The following is a 22,524-nucleotide window of genomic DNA, read 5'->3' on the forward strand; positions in this document are numbered from 1 at the left end:
ATGAGCTGGGCAGCTGGACCTGCAGGATGGGGAACACAAAACTAAAGTTGATCAAGCCTCTTTCAGAGGGGGCTGCAGCCTCCTTGACAAGGGCATTTGCAATGCAAACCAGCCCAGCTCTAGCTAGAAGAGGACAGTCACTCAGAGGGGGCTGGGCAGGCCAAAATCCAGCCACTGCCCTCCAGGCAGACCAGGAGCACCTGGGTTTGGGCCTCGCCAGAGCTGGGGGTACCTGGGAACCTGTGGCAGGCCTGGGCTCTAAATCATATGACAGCCCAAATGGCCAGCTGGGTGCAGCACAGCCTGGAACTCTCCTCCCCATTTCAGCCCTCGCAAGGCACAAATCTGCTGGGCTCTTTGTGCAAGTGTGCAGAATGGACCTTCAGCAGGTTGCACGCAGGACCCAAAGAGGGGGCTGAAAGAAGAGACCCCCCCGGTATCTGCCAGGTCACCTGCAGACGGGTGTGGACACTCTGTGGGATTCCTCAGGCCCAGACCTCCCAGATCCCTCAGCCCTGCCTTGTGCAAACCTGACCCAGACACACACAACCCACGGGATCTCGGCCCCACGGGGCGCTTCCACACTCGCCAATTGGCTAGATCTCGTTCATCACCTCCCTCCCCTGCAGGCAAGGCTGTCCCAGCTCCTACCTTGACGACAAGCTGACAAAATCCCCGCCATCCAGCAGTCGGACTTTGCAGAAGAGGACCCCGTTTACAAAGGGGACAGCCGTCAACTCCTCCAGGGTGAAAGTGGTTTGAAATTTGAATTTCTTCTTCTTCATCAAGAAAGCCATGAGCGAATTCCCTGAGTCTAAAGCCTCGAAGGCCAAAAAAGGGGGAGAGCCAGAAATCCCCAGGATTCCTTTCCCTACACCACACCCCCTCCTCAAAACACCAGAGCCCGATCCCGCCCAGATGGTGGCGGAGGTGGCGGAGGCGGCGGAGGCGGCGGAGGCGGCGGAGCGGGCGGGGATCTGAGTCAGAGGGCCAAGGTCTGAACGACCAGTCCAGTTCGCGGGCCGGCTGGCTTCACCCTCGGGGAGCTGGGGCTCGGAGGGGCTCCGAGTGGCCAGGGGCTTCACCGGCATGTAAACAGCGGGACATGGCCCAAGAGGCGAGGACAGGAGTGGCGGGAGGCGCGCGAGCGGCCGCGCTGGCAGGCAGCATCCCGACCCGCGGTCCCCGAGTAGCTCACGCCGCGCGGCCGAGCGCGGCGGACGGACCGGTGAGACTGAGGGCGGCTGGCGGGCCCGTGAGACAGAGGGCGGCGGGCGGCCCCGCCCCCGCCCCGCTGGCGGCCGGGGGAGGTGCCCTCGCCACGCAGACGCCCCCGCACCTGGGTGCCAGGAGGCCTGCGCAGGTGAATCCGGGGGGGCTTGAGGGCACCCCCAGGGGGCGGCGAGGAACTCTGGGGGCCTCTCCGGGAGGCGCGTCGGGGATACTGCGGGCCGACACTGGGCCCAGCTCCGGACAGCGAGGGTGCCGCCTCCTTCTCAGTCCTGGGTCCCGCACCGCGGGCTCCGGGGTAGCCGAAGCGCCCTTCCGGCCGGCCGGTGGCGCCCGCCTCGCCCGCTGCCTCTGTCCAGCACCTCGCGAGCAGCAGCACCGCCGCCTGCGCTCCCGATGCCGCGACCCAAGCCTAAGGCTGCGCGGCGCCGCTGCGAGAATGCCGAGGCCCAGCACCGCGACCGGTGGAGCCGCGGCCGCTCGCGGGAGGGGCGGGGCGCCGGCGGCGGAGCCCGCCAGCGATTGGGCGGCCCGGCGGAGCGGGCGCGGAGCGTGATTGGTGGATGGCGGCGTGAGGCGGGACTTGGAGAGGCAGAGGCGGCTCGGGACACTTGCATTGGTGTGCCGCGTGGCTGGGCTCGCCTCCCCGGTGCGGTGGAGCGGAGGGAAAGGGAGAGGGGCCCCGCGAAAGCAGTGGGAGGTCGGGGCGGGAAGCCCGGGCTGGCGGAGCAAGGAGGAGGGCGCGAGCAGAAGAAAAGAAGAAACAATGAAGAAACAATGTGAAGACTATGGCTAGAATGGCCCTGCAAGTGTCGCCCCCCACAACCCCGACCTGAGTGCGCTGACCGCTTAATTAGGCCTGGGAGGTAGCAAGTCCTTTTTTTTTTCTTTCAGAAAACACTCCCAAAGAAGTGGCAGGGACTAGACCAAACAGGTCTTACCGCTCCTGAATCTATAGTTCTCAGATCAGAAAAGAGAAGTGCAAATGCTTTGCGGAGGGGGTGATTTAGAGCAGTTCACCGCCGACCTGTGACAGACCCAGCTTCTCCCATCCCAAGCTGCCATCTAAGCCTTTTGTTGTCGGTTAGTTTCTTACCTAGTTATAGCTGGTCTCCCTGACTAGATTAACTGCCCTGGGTGCACAGGCCTCTCCCAGAGCCTCGTACCTTTCAGACCGTATACGTATTGTAGTTCATTCATTTAAGTCCCCAAATGTTTTAGGGTCAGTGGGCTCTGAGCCAGGCTCAGACCTAGCAGTGAGCTTGGTGGGCCTGTGCTCGCCACGATCAAGAACAGGTGAAACAGAGACAAATCTGGGGATGAGAACTGTAACAGGGGACTTAATAGGGGACTAGGGGAGCTCAGTGGAGTGAGGATGGTGGCGATGAGGACTCAGAAGCCTTGTGACACAAAAATATTCCAAGCCACCCACAGGATGCAGGCCCTGGCTTAGAGTCCAGGCAGAGGGAGCCTCCAGAGGCCTAGGGGCCAAGGAGAGCAGTGCCCACAGAAAGCTATGAGTACCTCCATGTGGCTGCATTTTGGCAATTTGGGGGGGGGGGCAGTTTGGCAGGAGATGGGGCTGGAATCCTGCAGAGTCTTGTAGACCAGAGTAAGGAAAGGAGCCACTTATACATTTCAAGCAGGAGAGAGTGACTCAGGCAGATTTGCTTTCTGTTGTAAGAAGCTTGCTCTGGCTGCAGGTGGAATGGAGGTGGGAAGATGGAAAACAGGTGAAGGGCCTCTTGTGGCGATCCAGGCAAGAGACAATGATGGTGGAATCTGAGCACTGGGGGAAAATGAGAGGATGGGTCTGAGAGGCATTCAAGAATCAACTAGATTTGGATCCAGACATGTAACCTGAGAACTGAGATTTCTGATTTCTTCCTGGTTCCCAACCATAAAGTGGGTGGCTACCTGCACAGGGTTGAGCAAAAGTAGGTTTACAGTTGTTTGTATAAAAAATAATACAAATAATACAAGAATAAACTGTGTTTCACATATTCACAACTGTAAACTTACTTTTGCCCCACCCTATATTTATCTCCAGTTTATCCCATAGTTTAGGAAGCACAGTTAGCCAGATAGAAAACTAATGATAGCAACAGTTCCCATTTATGTACCCCCATTTACAGATTTACAGCCAAGGAAGTTGAGGCCTGGAGAGTTTACATCGCTTGACGAATATCTTGACCCTGGAGTGCAAACTCAAGTGTGTTGCTGGGCTGCCCCCACTGGGGGGTATGTTCTCCTTATGAATCGTATCTGGGCCTGCTCCACAGGGTGGGAGCCTGTGTCTACCTGACCCCAGGAGGGGGTTTCAGAGGAAGGAGCCAGCCGACTGTGTCCCAAGGTTTGGCTGGCTCCTCAACTGTGACTATGAGTCACCCCAGGCCACTCTCACAGGAATCATGGTGGGGGCCTGGCTGCCAGACTGAGCTCCGTGAGGTATTCATCTCTCTGCAATCTCAGGGCAGGGGACCTAGGGAGTTTCCCTTCCTTCACTTCCCAGATGGTGCCTGGGGAAAGGAGAGAGTGTGGTGCCAGAACAGATGCTCCATTTGGGGTGACACAACCCTGGGTTAGAATCCTGGTTCTGCTGCACATGGGCAGTGTGACCTCGGATTGGGACACTGAGCTTGGGGACTCCAAAAAGAGTCCGGTATGGAATGGCTAGGAACACTCGCCCTGGAGCCAACAGAGTTGGGTTCGAAATCTGGCTGATACAGCACTGACCACCTGTGTCGCACAAACTCTGTGTGTAATGTGCATGGCATGGGAAGGAATCGTGAAGGACGCGCCCTAAACTCTTCCGTCTCTGAGCCACGGTTTCTTCACCCATAAAATGGGAATGAGAATACCACCCTTTCCAGGATGTTCAAGAGGCTGTGCCTGGGAAAGGCTTAGGCCTGGAGGGACGTGGGGGATATGAAAGAGTGGCCAGCAGGGATGCCAGGCCAGCACTTCCATACTTCTCCAGCCTCCCCCCAACCAAATTCCCAAGGATAGCCTGTCCTACCTCCCTGAGACCCTGATCAGACATATAAGGAAACCAGTACTTCACAAGATAATTCAGACAAGTGGTCTAGAGAAGGAACCCCAGGGAACTGTTAGAGAGGGTGGTTGGATTGGGGGTCCTGACTTAGGTGGGGTAGTCTAGGAAGGTCTCTGGGGAGTGTTGTCTCAACCCAGACCTAACTAATAAAGGAGACTCAAGCACAGGAAGCTCTGGGGGCAGAGGCAGGAGCCGGCACTTTGGGGGGACTCAGTGTGACTGGGGGGGGGGCAGTGAGCAGAGGGAGGAGAGAGAGGCGTGGGGTCTGGCAGGAGCCTGCTCACATGGGCTCATGGTCCTACGAGTTTTGATTTTATTCTGAGCCCAAAGGGACAGCATTGGAGGGTGTAAGCAAGCTAGTGACAAGATCCAAAATATCTTTTTAGAAGTTCCTTCTGGCTGCTGTTTGGCGAATGGGTTGTCAGGGGCACTAACACAAACAGGCGGCCAGATGAGGAGGCTATTACAGGCGTCCCAAGGGGAGATGGGAGGCTCAGACCAGAGTGGAGCCAGGGTGACAGGAGGAGAAAGGGGACACATTTCAGAGGAAGAGCTCAGCACATGCTGTGCAATGATAATACTTGCTCAATGAGATCTTTTGAATATTCCCAAGGCTTTGAACTTGACAAAATGTCACCAGGCTCTTGAAGTCAGGAGGTACGTGTGCATAGCACAGCAACAGGTGTGAGGCAGGAGTAGAGGGGAGCAGGAGTTGAGTGGGAATGCAGCCTGTCGCAGCGGAAGAAAGTGGGATGGCCTTGGAGAACCCTTACCCGGACCTGGACCAGCTCTTGTGGGGCTGTTTACTTATCCCAGACACCACCCCCGTGATATCCCCATGCTCAGTTCAGGGCCAGCCACATGATAGATACTCCATAAATGGTTGTCAGATGAGTACCTGGATGAATAGATGCATAGATGGATGGGTAAATGGATGGACAGATGTAGGGATGGGTGGGTGTCTGTACATTTAACTATATCACCCCCTACTTTAACACCCCAGTGTTGCCAGTAACTATCAAAATTCAATGTGCAGGCCCTGACCAGGTTCAGTTGGTTAGAGCATCATCCTAACATGCCGAGGTTGCAGGCTCAATCCCAGGTCAGGATACATACAAGAATCAACCAATGGCCCTGGCTGGTGTGGCTCAGTGGATTGAGTGCTGGCCTACAAACCAAAGGGTCGGTCACCAGTTCATTTCCCAGTCAGGGCACATGACTAGGTTGTGGGCCAGGTCCACAGTTGGGGGTGCATGAGAGGCAACCACACATTGATGTTTCTCTCCCTCTCCTTCTCCCTCCCTTTCCCTCCCTCTAAAAATAAATAAATAAAATCTTTTTAAAAAATCAACCAATAAATGCATTAATAAGTGGAACAACAAATATCAATGTTTCTCTCTCTCTCTTTCAAATCAATAAAAAAGAAAATTTGTTTAAATTTCAATGTGCACAATTCCTTTTAAAGTAAATTACCTAACAGCAATACTCACATATGCATAAAAAACATAGATGTGCAAGATGGTCCCTGCACTGTTGAATATTCTTGGGTATTGTTTGATCTTTGTAGTATGATTGAATTATTTTTATAATGTAAAACAAAATCTGACCGGAAAAAATCCATCCATTGTTAATATAACGAGAACGGTTTGTGCTTCATTGATGAAACCTGGCAGCCAAGGAGAGTGGACTGGAATGTGCATGTGTGAACAATGATGACTTCACTGTAGTAGTCAACGGGGGCAGTAGATGCCGTTGTGTGAGCATGTGTACTGTGTGGCTGTTGCATTCAAAATGACTGAGCCAGTAGAGCAACAAATCTGCATCAGATTTTGCATTAAGCTTGAATATTCCTCCACGGAAATTATTCAGATGATTCAGAAGGCCGCAGCTATGGGCAGCTGGTGATTGGCAGCTTCATCACAACAATGTGCCTGCTCATGCATCAGGTCTTGTGCAGTTTTGGCAAAACATCAAATCACCCAGATGACTCAGCCCAGATTTGGCGCCCTGCAACTTATGGCTTTTCCCAAAACTAAAATCACCTTTGAAAAGGAAGAGATTTCTGATTGTCAATCAGATTAAAAAAAATAACAACAGGCAGCTGATGGTGACTGGGAGAACTGTGTGAGGTTCCAAGGTGCCTACTTTGAAGGGGACTGAGGCGTCATTGTCCCATGTACAATGTTTCTTGTATCTTGTATCTTCTTCGGTAAAGGTCTCTATTTTCCATGTTACATGGCTGGATACCTTCTGGACAGACTATACACATATGATCAACAGAAGCCCGTGCTTCTCTGTCGCCCTCTGGATAAAATCCAAGCTCTTTAGTCCAGCACTCAGGCCCCTCTGGAAGAAGCAGCTGAGCCTCTCCCTGTCTGCCTCTCTCAGGCTCCTGCAGCCCTGCCCAAAGGTCCTGACCTTGTCTCCCTGCCTACCTAGTAACATCTACTAAGTGTCAAGCTTCAGCTCAAGCACCCTCTCACACCCCATCCCCCCCTACACCAGGCACAATGCTCACTCCCTTCTCTGTGCCCTAAAGTTACCAACGATTTGTGTGCAGAAAAAAAAATGAGGGCTCCTGGCCTTCTGTTTTCTGTCAAAATACCTGGTGCATATTTGGCACTTACTGGGAGAGAGGGAGGGAGGGCAGGAAGAGAGCAGGAGGAAAAAAGAAAAGGTTAGAGGGAAAGGGGAAGAAACAGAAAGAGGGGAAACTGAGGTAGGGGTGGAGAATGCCATTTGCCAAATCATCCTGAGGACAGCTACCCAGCTGTACTGCTCCCTCGGTCACCTGACACCCAGCACAGAGTGCCACGCCACACTGCCTTCCCAGCCCGGCTTGTCAAGGGCGGTCAGTGCTGATTCACAAGTGACTGGGCTCCAATTATTTGCAGAACTGGAATAGCAGCCGAGCCACCCCCTGCAGCTGACCAAGGGTGTATTGATTTTTTGCTGGGCTCCTCACGAATATCTAAGCCAGTCACCCAAGAAGATAAAGTCTCCAAAGAACTTGCCTGTGGTGATCTGTCCTGCTTAAACCTCCCACGGCCAAGTCCACAAGTCTCCCCATTGATCAGCAGCTCTGCCCTTTCCCACCCCAGCCTGACCGTCACTCACAGAGAGTAGTCATGGTTCAGAACACGGGATCTGGAGTCAGGTGGCCCTGGGTTTCTGCCCAGGGATTACTGAGTCAAAGGGTATTTGCATATTTACAGTTGAGAGATGCTGCCAAACGGCCTTCTAAAGAGGTTGGACCCATTTATACTCCCACCGACAGTATAAGACAGTGCCCGTTCCCACGCCTGTTCTCCACCTTTTTCAATCAGTTTGACGAAAAAGAAAACAAGAAAAGGCTCTACTGCCATCTTTGCATTTCTTTCACTAGTAACTTCCCATAACTTTTAGCATTTTGAATTTATTTTGTAAACTGCCTGGCCCTCTCCTTTGTCCACATTTTAAATTGGAGTAGTCATCTCTTTGTTATTTATTTGTAGTAGCTTATTACATACATATTGTGGATATCAACCTCTGTTATCTCCATTAAAGTGTTTATTTCATTTAATTGTCTTTGGACTTCGTTTCGGGTGTCTTTTTGCCTCACAGAGGCCTTTCACCAAGCCCCAGCTAAGAGATAGGCGCCCACCTACTTCACTGAAGTGAGGACTGGATTGGGAGTCAGGAGCCCAGGTTTTGAGTTCCACCCCTGTCACTGACTCACTGTGTGACTTTGACCCAGTTCCTGACTTCTTTTTCTCTACCTGTTAAAGAAGAGCTTTGAATTAAGTAGTCTCTGAGGATCTGTCCACCTGCATGGTCTAGACAAGCACTATTCAACAGAACTTTCTGCAGTGATGGAAATGTCCTGGATCTGCACAATAGGGTAGCCGCTGGCCACAGGTGACGATTGAGCACTTAAAATATGGCTAGTGTGACTGAGCAACGGAGTTTTTAATTCCTCTTAATTTGAATTTAAAATTTAAATAACCACTCATGGCTAATGACTACGCTATTGTATAGAGTAGATCCAGATTTTAGCCACCCCCACCCCCCACCCCGCTTCTGGGTGAGCTACAATACCAAGTTCTGTTAGGGCAGGGCTGGAGAGTCCCTTTGTGACTTGGGACAGAGCACTCCACCTCTCTGACCTCCGTTTTCCCAGCAGTCCCTGCCTCCTAGGGCTGTTGAGCAGATTTGATTAGTGAGCCCGCGAAGGCCAAGGCTTGATGCCTGACATGACGCTACACAGAACCAGAGGTGAGAGTGTGTTACCCCATTTCCATTGTGTCCAGACACCCCCAGGTGGCTTTCCCCAGAGCAGCCTGTCTCCTGCTACAGCTCAGAGGCCAGCTTTCGCCTCTGAAACCAGGGCTTCGGCTCTGACATGTCTTCGGCCCAGGACTCCAAACTGCTGACAGGATGAAGTCCAAACTTCAACCCTTGCTCCAGCTCTGAGAACTGTCATCAGCACGACCTGCAGGTCAGCCCAGCAGCCTCGCCGCGCTTGCCCTGTATCTGCCTCGTACCCCGGCCTTCCAAGGTCTGCCAAGCACTCCATCGTTCACAGCATTCATTCCTGTTTCACTTACAGGTGTTTTTCACGCCATCTGCTCTGGGCCTGGGGCTGTGGCGGTGAGCCTGAAGCTGTGGCCCACGTGATGAGAGCTGTCACACACGTGGAGGCCGGGACGGTTTGGAGGGCCGAGGAATTACAGACGGGGCCTGACCTGGTGTGTGTGGCCAGGGCAGGCTTACCTGGGGCAGAGGCCTGTGAGCCCAAGCCTGATGAGCGGATGGGTAGAAGGCAGCCAGGAGACGGGGGAGTTGGTGGAGGGGAAAGTCTGAGCTGGGAGAATGTAGGAGCTGGGGCTTTTTGTAAGAGGCCAGCGCAAGGCTAGAGGCAGGCAGGCAGGCCCCATTGGACAGGAGGGCCTTTGAGGCCACGTTAATGATGTGCTTTATCCTAAAGGTAACGGAGAGCCACAGAGGGATGGTGTGATTATTCCAGGCCAGCTCCCTCCTTGGCCTTTGCCTCCTGGTGAGATTCAGGAATTTACCTGCTTCCACTTTCCCTTCTCTGCTTCCACAATACCACACCCCACCCCCACCCCTGGCCTCAAGACACTTCATGAGCACACAGTTCTCAGGGTCTTCCTTCTGCCTAAAATGACCTGGGTTCAAAGCCCAGCCCTGCTGCTCCCTGGCCCTATCCCTTCAAGCAGGTTACTCTTTGGCCCTCAGTGACCTCAGTCATAAAATGGCGATAATGACCACAGTTGCACAAATTAGGAGGGAAAAGAACATGGCACAGAGCCACTCAGGAAATGGAGTCCCGTTGAATTCCTTCTATGCACAGCCATGGAGGGGGCTTGCTGAAGGACGCCTTCCTGGGGCAGGGGGCGTCCCATTTCCCGGAAGTGTCCCTTTGTGGACCGGGGTAGAGGAAAGGTTGGGCTGAGGCCCTTCTCAGGCAGCCTGACCAGGTGCTAGGAGGCTTTCTGAGCTAGACTCGGTCTTCTGGACCTTCTCAGACCCTCCCACACCGCCCCCCCACCCCAAAGGGCCAGGAGTCGGCGGGTGGACAGAGCTTACACAACTGGGCAGGAGTCCGATACCTTTCCCCCAGTGATCAGGGCCATGTTTACTAAGGTGTTCCCAGGTGACCTCCCTGTCCTCTCAGGTACTGGCGCACACACAGCCCTTTAACCTTGCTGAGCTCTGCTTATTTTCTGAATTCTTAGTCACAGTCCCTCGTGTCACCATCAGCAACAGCTATTATTTTCAAATGTGAAAATCATCAGTGGTGCCATTTAGTGGTGAGGCAGCTGGGGGACAACGGGGGACAGGGAGAGCCGCTGTGACAGGGCAATCGGACCAGGGGGTGAGCCTCAGCCTCCGTCACCTACCTGTTAGCTCTCTGACCTGGAACCAGTTCCTTGGAGTCTCTGAGCCTCAGTTTTGACAGCTGTAAAATGGGTTTGGTGGCCATACCGTTCCTGAGGATTTGACAAGGTAGTAACGCGTGTTAAGTGCTCTGTACATTACCTGGCCCACAGGAAGTGCTTATCGGATATTGACTATCAACGTCACTCTGTGGGTTGTCAACTGTCCTTTCTGCTCAACTCATAATAAACCTTTTCAGTGACAGTAGGGAATTTAACACTTGGGGCTTTCTGACACATTCCACATTCTTGCTACCTGGGATTATGGGGCTGTGAGCTGGGAACCCTAAATTTTAATGTTATTTGGCCTTGGGGTCCCACTCTCCCAGTCCCCAGTCCTCACTTTTTACTTATGGAACCATGGGGGAGTGCAGGTGGGATTGCTAAGGACCCTGCTCTCTGACTCTGCATTTCAGACCTGGACACACCAGATCCTGCACCTCACCTTTTCCTTCCTTCCTTCCTTCAACAAACATCACCCAAGGTTCAAATTCTAACTCTGCCTCTTCTTGACTGGGTGACCTGTTTCCTGATCTCTAAAATGTGACTATATTACTTATTTCCCAGTGATGTTATACATAGTGAATGAGTAGATATTTATGAAGTGCTTAGAATAGTGCCCGTTGGACTAAAACAAAAACTGAGCACCTACTATATGTCAGGCAGTGTTGTAAGCACTGGGGATACAAGTGCACACATTCACAACGGTCCTGACCTCAGTGAGGTCCTGTTGGCAGGGGGGAGGGGTTGGGGCTAGAAATCGACACCAGTGATGCAGCCTAAGGCAGGGTGGGGTTGACCATTCTCCTGCAGGGCGGTTGGAAGGCCTTGATGCTCCACTTCTCTTTCTCTAAACAACAATAGCACCCTGGCTGGTGTGGCTCACTGGATTGAGCACTGGCCTGTGAACCGAAGGGTCACTGGAAAGGTCGCTGGTTTGATACCCAGTCAGGGCATGTGCCTGGGTTTCGGGCCAGGTTCCCAGTTGGCGGCGTGTGAGAGGCAGCTGATTCCATGTATCCCTCACACATCAATGTTTCTCTCCCTTCCTTCCCTTATCTCTAAAACTAACTAAATAAAATCTTTTAAAAAATTACAACAGCTTCTCTGTTGATCTCGCCCTGGGGGGCCCATGCCCAAGGCTAAGCAATGTGCTCCAGGGAGTTCCTCAAATGCCAACCTCCTGCAGTGATCCCATCAGTGCTATAGACTGAAGGTTTGTGTCCCCTCAAAATTCATGTTGAAATCCCAACCCCCAATATGATGTAGGGCCTTTGGGGAAGGTCATTAGGTCATGAGGGCTTCACCCTCATGAATGGGATTAGTGCCCTTTTGCAGGAGACCTCAGAGAGCTCTTTCCCTGCTTCCACCATGTGAGGACACAGCAAGAAGACAACCCTCTATGAACCAGGAAGCCAGCTGTCACCAGATACCAAATCTGCTAGCTCCTTGATCTCGGACTTCCCCGCCTCAAGAACTCTGAGAAATAAATTTCTGTTGTTTATACACCACCCAGTCTGTGGTATTTTGTTATAGCAGCCGGAACACACTAAGAATCATTATCCCCACTTCATAGAAGAGTTTATGTCTGTCCCCACCCCCCCCCAGCCCCACCCAGGGCCTCACACATCACAGGGATCCAGTGAGTGAGTATTGAAGAAAGGACAGAAGGAAGAAATGAACAGCAGGACACTGCTGACACTAAACCTCCCACAGGGTCAAGGGTCACACGGGGACTCAGGGTCCCTTTTACTCATGGAGGACAGGGAACTCAATCACACAGAGAGGGACATCACATCCACAGTCACATGGGATCAATGATGGGGCTGACTCCCAATCTTATGTCTGGATCCCCCAGCCAGGGCTCTTAACCATTGTGCTATTTATTTCTATTTTTATTTTTTAGAGAGAAGGCCAGGGAGGTAGAAAGGGAGGGAGAGAAACATCGCTTTGAGAGAGAAACATAGATTGATTGCCTCTTGTACGCACCCCAACCGGGGACCAAACCCACAACCAGGTGGTGCCCTGACCGGGAGTCGAACTGGCGACCCTTGGCTTTGCAGGACAATGCCCACCAACGGAGCCACGCCAGTCAGGGCTCTCCTTCGGCTTTTCCCACTGCTTCTCTGGTGTCAAACACAGCACACCCTCCTCTGTGGAATGAAACAAGAAGCCAATAGCAGAAGGGAAGCTGGAAAATTCACAAATATGTGAAAACTAAACAACACACTCTCAAACAACCAATGTGTCAAAGAAGAAATCACAAGGGAAATTAGAAAATATCTGGAGAACAGATGAAAACAAAGACAAAACTGACGGGCTGCACGAAAGCAGGACAGGGGCGAGGTTTATAGCGGCCAGTGCTTACGCTGAGGGAGAGGACAGTTCTCCAAGCAAAAGGAACACATGCTCATCGTTTAGAAATGCAAGCGTTGCACAATTTTATACTATAACAACCAACAGTTCAAAAAATGAGAGTCCCCCATGACGCCCCTCCCCAGATATAACCTCTGTTAACAGTGGGATTGAGATGCTTCAGACAAGTTTTTCAAAGCTTGTGGTATTAGTATATATTTTTAAAAGAATTAATACAACGCACATTATTTTGTCACTTTTGTGTTGTTTTGTTTTAGCCAACAGTGACTGTTAGAGGCTGTTCCTTGCTGGGACATTCTCTTCCAGGGCTGTGCAGTGAGTTGTCTGTCTGTGGTGAGGACATCCACGCTGGATTTAGCCAGTTCCATCAGGTTACTTTTTAATTAGTTCAAGGCACTTCGCAGTGACCGCCCTTGTGAATGTGCCCCGTGCACTTGTGGAGCGTCTGTGGGGGGTAATTTGCAGAAGTTGAACCTCTGGGCCACAGGGCAAGAACATTTGTAAGGTTCCCTCTAGAAAGGCGAAATCAGCTTTGCCTGGGGAGTGGAAGAGGGTCAGCTCCCCCATCAGCACCGTCCTAGCCACCATGGTGGCCCAGCTCGCTGGCATGCGCCCCAGCTGTTGTCTTGCCCTGCTGCGTGGTGCCTGGCCCTCAAGAGTGACCCAGCCTCTTGTGACAGCCCCCACTGCTGCCATTGGGATCCAGAAATTGACCGCTCTTGTCAAGAATATTTATCAGATGGCTGAGGCCCAAGCACTTCTCAAAACCTCAGTGTTTGCTTTTTAACTCAGTGTCCAAATAAGCCCTCGGAGAGAGGTCAGGGCTGGTGTGCGGAAACCACCAGGCCCCACATTCAAGGTGAGCAGTGCCCCGGCTGGCCTCTGATTAGCATCTCCATGCATGGGTGGCTGGGCCGGCTGAACTCCCTTCCAGAATCCAGCAAGTGGCTTTTTCCCTGAATCATCATGACGGCAGCAAACCCAGCACTAAAGTGATGAGTGTCCTTCTGGGTCACTGGGTGGCAAACATCTCCCGCGACCACAGGTTTGTCCTGCTGCTACCTCAGAGAGCTGCGGGCATTCAACTGTCATTGCAGGTGGGAAGTGAGGGCAGGGTCACAGGGAGCCACTGGTCACCTGGAGGCCACGGCAGGGTCCTTATCATGCATGCCCTGTCACCTTTGCCTGGGGCGACTTACAGCTTACCTTATCTGGGGCACGTTGTCCGTTGTCCGTGCTGTTCCCTCTCACCTGGACGTCTCCCCTCACGCTCTTACCTCGGCTCTTTGCCTGGCCCATCCCTTGTCGCTCGGTAGACCTTGGCACCTGTGTCCCTTCTGCAGGGAAGTCCTCCCTGACCCCTTCAGGCAGGATGAGCCCTTCCTACATCATCTTAGAGCACCAAGCTTGCAGCAGTTGAAACAACAGTGACAGCTGAAGATGCGGGTTATTGCTATTTATAGCCATTCCCCACCCCCACCCCCAAGGCGGTGAGGCCTGCGAAGCGGGATGTGAGTCTTGGTCTGTATCCCAGAGCCTGAAATAAATGTCAGTGCCCGGGAGCGCTGGTCATGAGCAGGACAGCAGAGCCAGGCTGCCCAGCTTTGAATCCTGCCTCTGTGCCCTAGGGCGCATTCCTGACCCTCTTTGTGCCTCAGTTTTCCCATCTGTAAAATGGAGAGAACAGTACCTGCCTCGTGGAGTTGTTAGGAGTTACATGCGTGAATTTATGTGAGGTGCTCGGATGGGTGCCGGGTCTGTAGGAGGTGCTGGGTCAGCATTTACGTTAGCACTCAATGCTAGTGGTCAGACAAGGTTTTCCAACATTCCGCCCAGAGCAGGCACCGGTGTCTGCTTACTCAGCATCCACCTGCATGGAAATTGCTCAGCATGTCTTTTTGCGGTGACTTGTGGCGGTTCTGTCAGTGTTTTAGCTATGGGACTGGAGCTCTCGTGAGGGTGATGAGAAGTCTTTCGGAATCTCCTTTATTCTGAGGCCCCTGCTCACTCTGTGTGTGTATTCGCACCCCGCGCCTACCGGCAAAGGCCGACCTTCCCCCACGTAACCTAGTTCAGATACCTCAGAGGGCTTCTGCCATCCTTGTCAGGGCAGAGCTTTGCTGCCCCGGGGCAGGTGTCTGAGCAGCTGTGGCACAAACCTGGGTGGGGAACTACTTACTCCCTGGGAGGGGGCCTGGGCCTGGCTGGTTTGCTAATTCTTGGGCCCCTCAGGACAGCTGCCACATAGGGAGACACCATGCTGTCTGTCGTCTAAACCTCTGCAGAGGGTGGTGGCCAGCCTTTAGGGAGAGGGCCAGCCCACGCCAGTCCCTTCTCTGAGGACCCCTTGAGAATTCCATAGAAGGTGTCCTTGTATACAAGGTCTGTCCAGAAGGTGTCCAGCCATGTAATATGAAAAATAGTGATATTTACCGAAGAAGATACAAGATACATTGTACATAGGACAATGATACCTCAGTCCCCTTCAATGTAGTAGGCACCTTGGGACCTCACATGGTTCTCCCAGTCACCATCAGCTGCCCTGTCGTATTTTCCTGAATCTCATTGACAGTCTGAAATCTCTTCCCTTTCAAAGGTGATTTTAGTTTTGGGAAAATTCAGAAGTCATAGGGCGCCAGATCTGGGCTATAGAGGGGCTGAGTCATCTGGGTGATTTGATGTTTCACAAAAAAACTGCACGAGACAGGACACATGAACGGGCGCATTGTCGTGATGAAGCTACCAGTCACCAGTTGCCCAGAGCTGCGGCCTCCTGGATCATCCGAACAGTTTCTGAGGAGCAATGTTCAAGCTTCATGCAAAATCTGATGCAGAATTGTTGCTTTACTCACTCGGTCACTTTGAATGTGACGGCACACAGCACACATGCTCACTGAATGTCGTCTACTGCCCCCACCGACTAGTACAGTGAAGTCGTCATTGTTCACGCATGCACATCCCCGTCCACCCTCCTTGGCTGCCAGGTCACATCCACGTGGCGTATACCATTCTCCTTATATTAACAGTGGCTGGACTGTTTCTGGACAGGCCTAGTAACCCATTGGCTGACTAGGTACCACATGACCCAAGATGGACCAATCAGATTCTACCTTGGGACTCTGGCTCAGAACTCATCTTCATTGGCACGAAAACTACCTGCCAGGAACAGCTATAGGCCCCCAAAGCAGTGAATGAAGCAGGTAGCCCTAGGCACTAAGAACTCAGGAGGATCCTGTTTTTCCAGGCTCTTGTTTCGATCCCTTGGGAGCTGGGCTGCATTGCCTCCTCCTTCTAAATTTCCCACCCCCATGATTGGGTGCCCCTTACTCACTCAAACCCTGCGCACATTTCCCCTCCTCACCGGCCCTGCTTCTGCAGAGGAAACGCTTGGGCCCCTTCCGTGGGTTATTTACTGGTCTAGCCCAGGCTGACCTCCCCTTCTTCCCTGGGCCTTCCGGGAAGCATCTGCAGGACTGCTCCCGTCACTGCCCTGGGGGCCGCTGTGCTTGGGGACCAGCTCACAGGAAGCCCTAGAGTCTGGGCCACTTTCCGCTTCCAGCTGGAGAGGATGGGCAGGGAGGAGGGTTGCGTAGGCCCTTTTAGGGGGCTTGTTTGGTTTTCCTCTTGCAAATGAAAATTACTTTATTTATTATAAATATAAATGCAGACATGTGGGTGTTAAACAAGCATTACGCAAATGCAGGACATTTTAAAGGAAAAAAGTCTACTCCGCCTCTGATCCCATTCCAGAAAATACACATGTGCAAATGATCTTTTTTTTCCCAGAAAGAAAATCCAATTGTATATACCACTGGAACCGGCCTTTTTAAAAATTTAGCAATGTATCAAGAAGACATCTTTTCTTTAAAAAAATAGCTTTAATAAGTTATAATTGACATCTATAAACTGCACATATTTAAAGTGTAGAGTATGTTTCAACATATGTATACATCCATGAATCCATCACCACATTTAAGATGGCAAACATATCAGTATCCCTGAAATTTTCCTTGTGCCGCTTTGTAATCCTTCCTGCCCCACCCCACCAACACACACACACACACACACACACACACACACACACACACACACACTCTCCAGGAACCACTGATCCTACTTCTTGTCCCTATAGATTAGCTTGCATTTCCTTCCATTTTATATAAATGGAACTATAGAGTATACATCCTTTTTGTCTGGCTTCTCTTAATTAGCATAATTATTTTGAGATTCATTAATCATCCATGTAATGTGGATTGATAGTTCATTTCTTTTTATTACTGAGTAGATTCCATTGGGTCAATATACCACAGTTGTTTATCCATTTACTTGTTTGTTTATTTGTTTTTAATTTTTTTAAATTTCTTTATTTTTAGAGGGAAAGGGAGGGAGAAAGAGAGGGAAAGAAACATCAATTGCCTCTCATGCACCCCCATCTGGGGACCTGGCCCACAACCAAAGCATGTGCCCTGACTGGGAATCGAATCAGTGACCCTTTGCTTCATAGGCCAGCACTCAATCCACTGAACCACACCAGCCAGGGCTATCCATTCACCTGTTGATGGACATCTGAGTCATTTCCGGTTTGGGGCTGTTACAAATAAAGCTGCTATAAACATTTATGTATTATTGCCATTATCTCTCTTGCGTAAATCCCTCAGAGTGAAATGGCTGAATCATATGGTACGTATATGTTTAATTTTTCAAGAAACTACCATACTCCTTTCTAAGATGGTTACACCATCTCACGCCCCCACCAGCAAGCAGTATGTGCAATTTCCAGTGACTCTTCATCTTTGCCAATATTTGATATGGTGTCTTTTTAAAAAAGATTTTACTTATTTATTTTAGAGAGAGGGGCCGGGAGGGAGAAAGAGAGGGAGAGAAACATCGATGTGTGATGTGCAAGACAAACATCAATTAGTTGCCTCTCACATGCCCCCAACCAGGGACCTGGCCCAGGACCCAGGCATGTGCCCTGACCGGGAATCCAACTGGCAACCTTTTGGTTTGCAGGACAATGCCCAATCCACGGAGCCACACCAGTCAGGGTGATATAGTCAGTCTTTTTAATTTTAGCTATTCTAACAAATGTGTAGTGCTACTTCATTGTGGCTTTTATGTTTCCCTGGTGACTATGGAGTGGAGCATCTTTTCACATGCTCATTCAAGGCCTATGTATAATACATCACTACATGACTCTACATCATTTTTAATGGCTGTGCAGTACTGCAACATTGGACCCATCCTTTTACTTCATCAAGACTCTATTGATGGGTGTCTTGGTTGGCTTTTATATTTGCTATTGTACAGAATGCTGTGATATGCAACCTCGTATGTGCATTTCTGCATATTAATCGATCTTCTTCATGTAGCATAAATGAGTAAAAGCAATGCACATTTTAAAGTCTTTTGAAATACATTGCCAAGAAACTCCCCTGGAAGCCTGATCCCATGAAAGCCCCATTGGTAGTATGTTGGAAACAGTCTGTGCTTCTGATTCAGGCAGAAATCGCCAGAGTGGTGACTTGCAGGGTTTGAGGAAGTCTTTCAAGTATGACCCTATGACTTCTGGCCAGAAGCCAGAAAGAAGGGCAAATTGGCCACAGGACTCCCTCAGAGTGGCCTTGAAAAATCATCAAGATGTTCAGGGACTGTGGGGAAGGGGGAGGAGCTGGGGTCAGGCCTAGGGGTAAACCCAGCAATATTCCCTCCTGCTGCTGTGACCTTGGGCCAGCCGCTTGACCTTTCTCACCAGTTCCTCAGATGTGGAGTGGAACAAATAATACTAATCCTCCAGAATGTGAAAGCCCTTTTCAAACTCGAAAACATTCCACAAAGGTGTGTTGTGAGGAGCCTTTGTTTCCTCTAGAAACGTGGGTGGCACACGCTTCCTCCTGGGCTCACACCTGTCTGGTGAGGTTGGTAAGGAAGGGCAGGCCTGGGCAGAAAAGGAGAATAATGACACCCTCCCCCCCACTCACCCACCAAAGGTGTCCACATCCTAACACTGGAATTAGTGTGAATATGGTAGGTTACCTTGCAGTGAGAGTTAAAGTTGTAGGTGGAATTAAGGGTGCTAATCCCTTGACCTTAAAATAGGGAGATGAGCCTGGATTATCTGAGTGGCCCCAAGTAATCACAGGGGCCCTAACCATGGGTTGAGATCTTTATAGGATGTTATCTCATTTAATCTCACCATCCTGTCAATGGCTTCCCAGTGCTCTTAGTTTAAAAGTTAATGCTGAGGCCCTGACTGGTGTGGCTCAGCGATTGGAGCATCATCCATACAACGAAAGGTCACAGGTTCGATTCCCAGTCAGGGCGCATGCCTAGGTGGCAGGTTCGATCCCCTGTCAGGGTACATACAGAAGGCACAGGATGGATGTTTCTCTCTGACATTGATGTTTCTGTCTCTCTTTCTCCCTTCATCTCTCTTTACAATCAATGAATAATATATCCTCAGGTGAGGATTTAAAAACAGGTCAACACTGTGGCCTACAAAGCCCTGAGGGGTGTAGGCCTGCTGATGCCTCAGGCCTCATCTCAGACTTCTTTCCCATTCACTATCTGTACTCAGTTTCTTTCAGTCCCAGAAAAGAATGTGACCTGCTGCTCCCACCTCGGGGCCTTGGCACAAGCCATTCCACCCACCGCAATGCACTTACCCTGCGCTCTGCCCGCACAGCTCCTCCACACTCGGGTGCCAATTCGATGGCCAGCTAACCCTCCCCCTAAATCAGGGTCCCGTGCAGTTATATGGGATTTCAGATGGCATGTTCCCATGCACAAGTACGTAAAAATACATATCTCTGTGGTTACCTGATGGTCTCTGCCTCCCGCTAGACCATGGGGGCTCAGAGGCCAGAATGCCTCTTCAGGATGTTTGCTGAGGAGATAGAGAGATAGAGGAATGGAGATAAAACTGTTTGCTGAGCCCTGGCAGGTGTAGCTCAGGGTGCTGAGCACCAGCCTACAGACTGAAAGGTTGCCAAGTTCAATTCCCAGTCCCCAAGTTGAGGGCATGCAAGAGGCAATTGACCGATGTGTCTCTCACACATCGATGGTTCTCACCCTCTCTTTCTCCCTCCTTTCTCCTCTCCCTAAAAATAAATAAAATCTTTTTTAAAAAGGAATTAAATTTTTTAAAAAAAACTGTTTGTTGAAAGAATTAACAACAGAACCCAAAGGTTAATATTGTTATCACCTGCATTTTTCTCAAAAGAAGATATAGGCCTAGAGAAGATCCAACGTCTGTGCAAGGCCACGCTGTGAACCCAGGAGGCTCCCTCTCTTGGCCAGAGTCAGGGCCTGGGGCTGGAGCGCATCTGAGCCAGAGGGTCACTGTGAATGGGGGTCACGGCTGGAGAAACTTGAGCCTGTCCATGAGGCAGGTCTGCTTGGGAAGCGGCTTCAAGGGCAACATTGAAAGAGGATGTGCTGAGCACAGCTGCCCAGGCAGAAGAGGAAGGAACCGAGGCCAGGCGGGGGTGCGGGGAGAACTGGGGCCCCAGACCCTGCGCCCTGCAGCCACAGCAGATCTTCCCTGCAGTCCGGGCCCTCACCCCACCCGGCCACTTCTGGAACATTTTCACATGCTCTGTCTGGCTGATGCTGCTGTTCAAGTGGCCGTTCAAACTGGGTCACATCGGATATGAGCAAGGGTTGGGAGCCTGCCTCCTTTAGCCGCTGCAGCAGGAGGGCAAATGGGTTGGGCCATTTTGCAGGGTGATCTGGCGATACCGGTGAAAACTCTGGGAGTGTGAACCCTTTGACTCTGAAATTGTGCTTCTGAGAATTTACCCTAAAGATGCTCTGATGTCAGTTGGCAATGATCCACACAAGGAAGCAGCACTGTCATGGCAAAGAATCAGGGACCGCCTAATGTCCGTTGGTAGAAGACAGATAAGTAAATTACGCTTCATTGGAGCTGCAGAAAACTGTGCAGTCATTAAAACGAACGAACCGATCAATATGAACTGACATGGGAGGATGTTCATGATACATGTATGTATTGATATCAAGATTTTTTAAAAGTTGCAGGACAATCTATGTTTCTATTCCCTATTGCTAAGTAACAAACCACGCCAAAACTGGTTGGTTCTTTGGCTCTAAGAGGCATCAGCTGGGCTCGTTCATGTGGTTACATTCAACTAGGAGCTTGGCTGGGCTGGAACTTTCCAGGTGGCCTCTCGACCCTTCAAGGCTCCCTCCGCGTAGCCTCTAAGTGTTATGCTGTCTAGCCTGGGCTTCCTTACATCATGGCTGCTGGAGCCCAAGAGTGGGTATTTTGCCCTGGCTGGGTAGCTCAGTAGTTTGGAGCGTTGTCCTAATGAGCCAGGGTTGCAAGTTCAATCCTGTGTTGGGGCACATGCAGGAATCAACCAATGAGTGCATGAATGAGTAGAACAACAAATTGATGGTTTTGTCTCTCTCTCTCTCTCTTCCTCTCTCTCTCTCTCAAATCAATTAAAAAAAAAAGCTATGCATGTCCTCTACCTCATAAGTGTTGTGAGCCTTAAATAAGTCAATAAATAAAAAATACTTGGCACTTAGTAAAAACAAAACAAAAAAGAAACCACGCATGTTCTTAATAAAAATATCATTTTACGTATATGTTGTGTAATATCTATATGTATGTGTATATGTGTATGTGTTTCTGTTGCATTGCTGTAAGTCTGCAAGGTGATTTAATGAACTGCCAACCAGTTAATTTTCAGAAGTAGAAATGGGTAGGCAGAGGGGGACCTTTCAGTTTTTACTTTACATTTTTATTCAGGGCTTAAATATTTTAAAAGTGAGATATATTATTTTTATAATAAAAAATTTTAATGTACTATGAAAACCTTTGCGTGTCGTTAGATAAAACTTTTCAGCCCGGCTTTTAGCAGCGCGACTTCACCCCTCCAATGCTGGGCACAGGTGTGTCCCACTGTTCTGCCCTTGCAGGCCACGCCCTCATGAAATCCACCGAGCCAAATCTTTTCACAAATGTTAAATTATTATCTCAGGATATGTTCTAGGGAAAAAAACTGCTGAGTTGAACGTTGGGAACATTTTAAGAACGTAACACATCATGCCAGACTATCCTGCCAGCCAGCACACAGATGCTCCCAGCCCACCAGCATACTATAGGAGCGCACACTGTGGTCCGGTTTGGTGTCCGTCCTCATAAGGACCTGGTGCCCATTTCACAGATGAAAGGACTGAGACCCAGAAAGAAAAGGCAAGTTGGCCAAAGCCAACACAGCAATATGCAGCCCAAGGGGCGCCAGCTCAGCCTGGGGGTTCCTCCATGCCCATCTGCCTCAGATGCCCCATCCCAGGCTATCTTCCCTCCTGCTCAGGCCAAAGCCCACCCTCCTGATGGTAAGTAGTCTGGGCTCTGCTCCCCTGCCCCCCACCTCTGCCCGCACCCTCTGACTTCCACCCAGATTGACCTGCTTTCAGATCCCCAAAGAAATAGAATGCTGCCTGGTCTCCAAATCTTTGTACACACTGTCCCCTCCACCTAGAACATCTCCCTTGCCACAACCACCACCCCACTTCCTCCTGGAAGCCTTCCGTGATCACCAGAGGGGAGGATCAGCAACATGGTCACATGTACACACTGCTGGGTTTTCCATTTATTCTTGCCTGCCTGCATTCATTCATTTAATCACCACATGTTTAGTGGACGCTTGTTTGTGCCAGGTACCCGGCTGGGCAGCAGGGATGCCATAACAAACAACCCTCTGCCCTGCAGAGCTTGCATCTCAGTCTGCGTTGGGGAAGGTGAGGAGGATGGCGAGAGGGCAGACAATGCCAGTTCATGTGTGAATAGCTGGGCCACGCATGGGCCGTATGCACGTGAGAGCCCAAGATCCCTTCAGCTGGAGTATCACAAGCACCCGTTCAAAAGGGGAGAATCTCACAGAGCTCCAGAGG

General features: G+C 50.8%; 1 protein-coding gene and 1 long non-coding RNA gene across 2 annotated transcripts in view; both read right to left on the reverse strand.

Moving 5' to 3' along the window:
* The window catches only part of EEIG1 (estrogen-induced osteoclastogenesis regulator 1), a 31,094-nt gene extending 29,404 nt beyond the window's left edge, over positions 1 to 1,690 (reverse strand). The window contains exon 1 of the mRNA XM_090274784.1: positions 652 to 1,690. Within this exon, the coding sequence (XP_090130910.1) occupies positions 652 to 1,091 (440 nt within the window). The 5' untranslated portion in view covers positions 1,092 to 1,690. The remainder of the gene's footprint in view (positions 1 to 651) is intronic.
* Positions 1,691 to 12,111: 10,421 nt separating this feature from the next.
* LOC150013763 (uncharacterized) lies at positions 12,112 to 13,834 on the reverse strand. Its single transcript, XR_016510827.1, has 3 exons — positions 13,807 to 13,834; positions 12,824 to 13,045; positions 12,112 to 12,377 (listed from the first exon to the last, which is right to left on the reverse strand). It is a non-coding gene; the product is annotated as an uncharacterized LOC150013763 (long non-coding RNA).
* Between the last annotated feature and the right edge of the window lie 8,690 nt (positions 13,835 to 22,524).

The sequence above is a fragment of the Furipterus horrens genome, unplaced genomic scaffold, assembly GCF_987537825.1.
Source record: "Furipterus horrens unplaced genomic scaffold, mFurHor1.1.pri manual_scaffold_4, whole genome shotgun sequence".
NCBI classification, from domain to species: Eukaryota; Metazoa; Chordata; class Mammalia; order Chiroptera; family Furipteridae; genus Furipterus; species Furipterus horrens.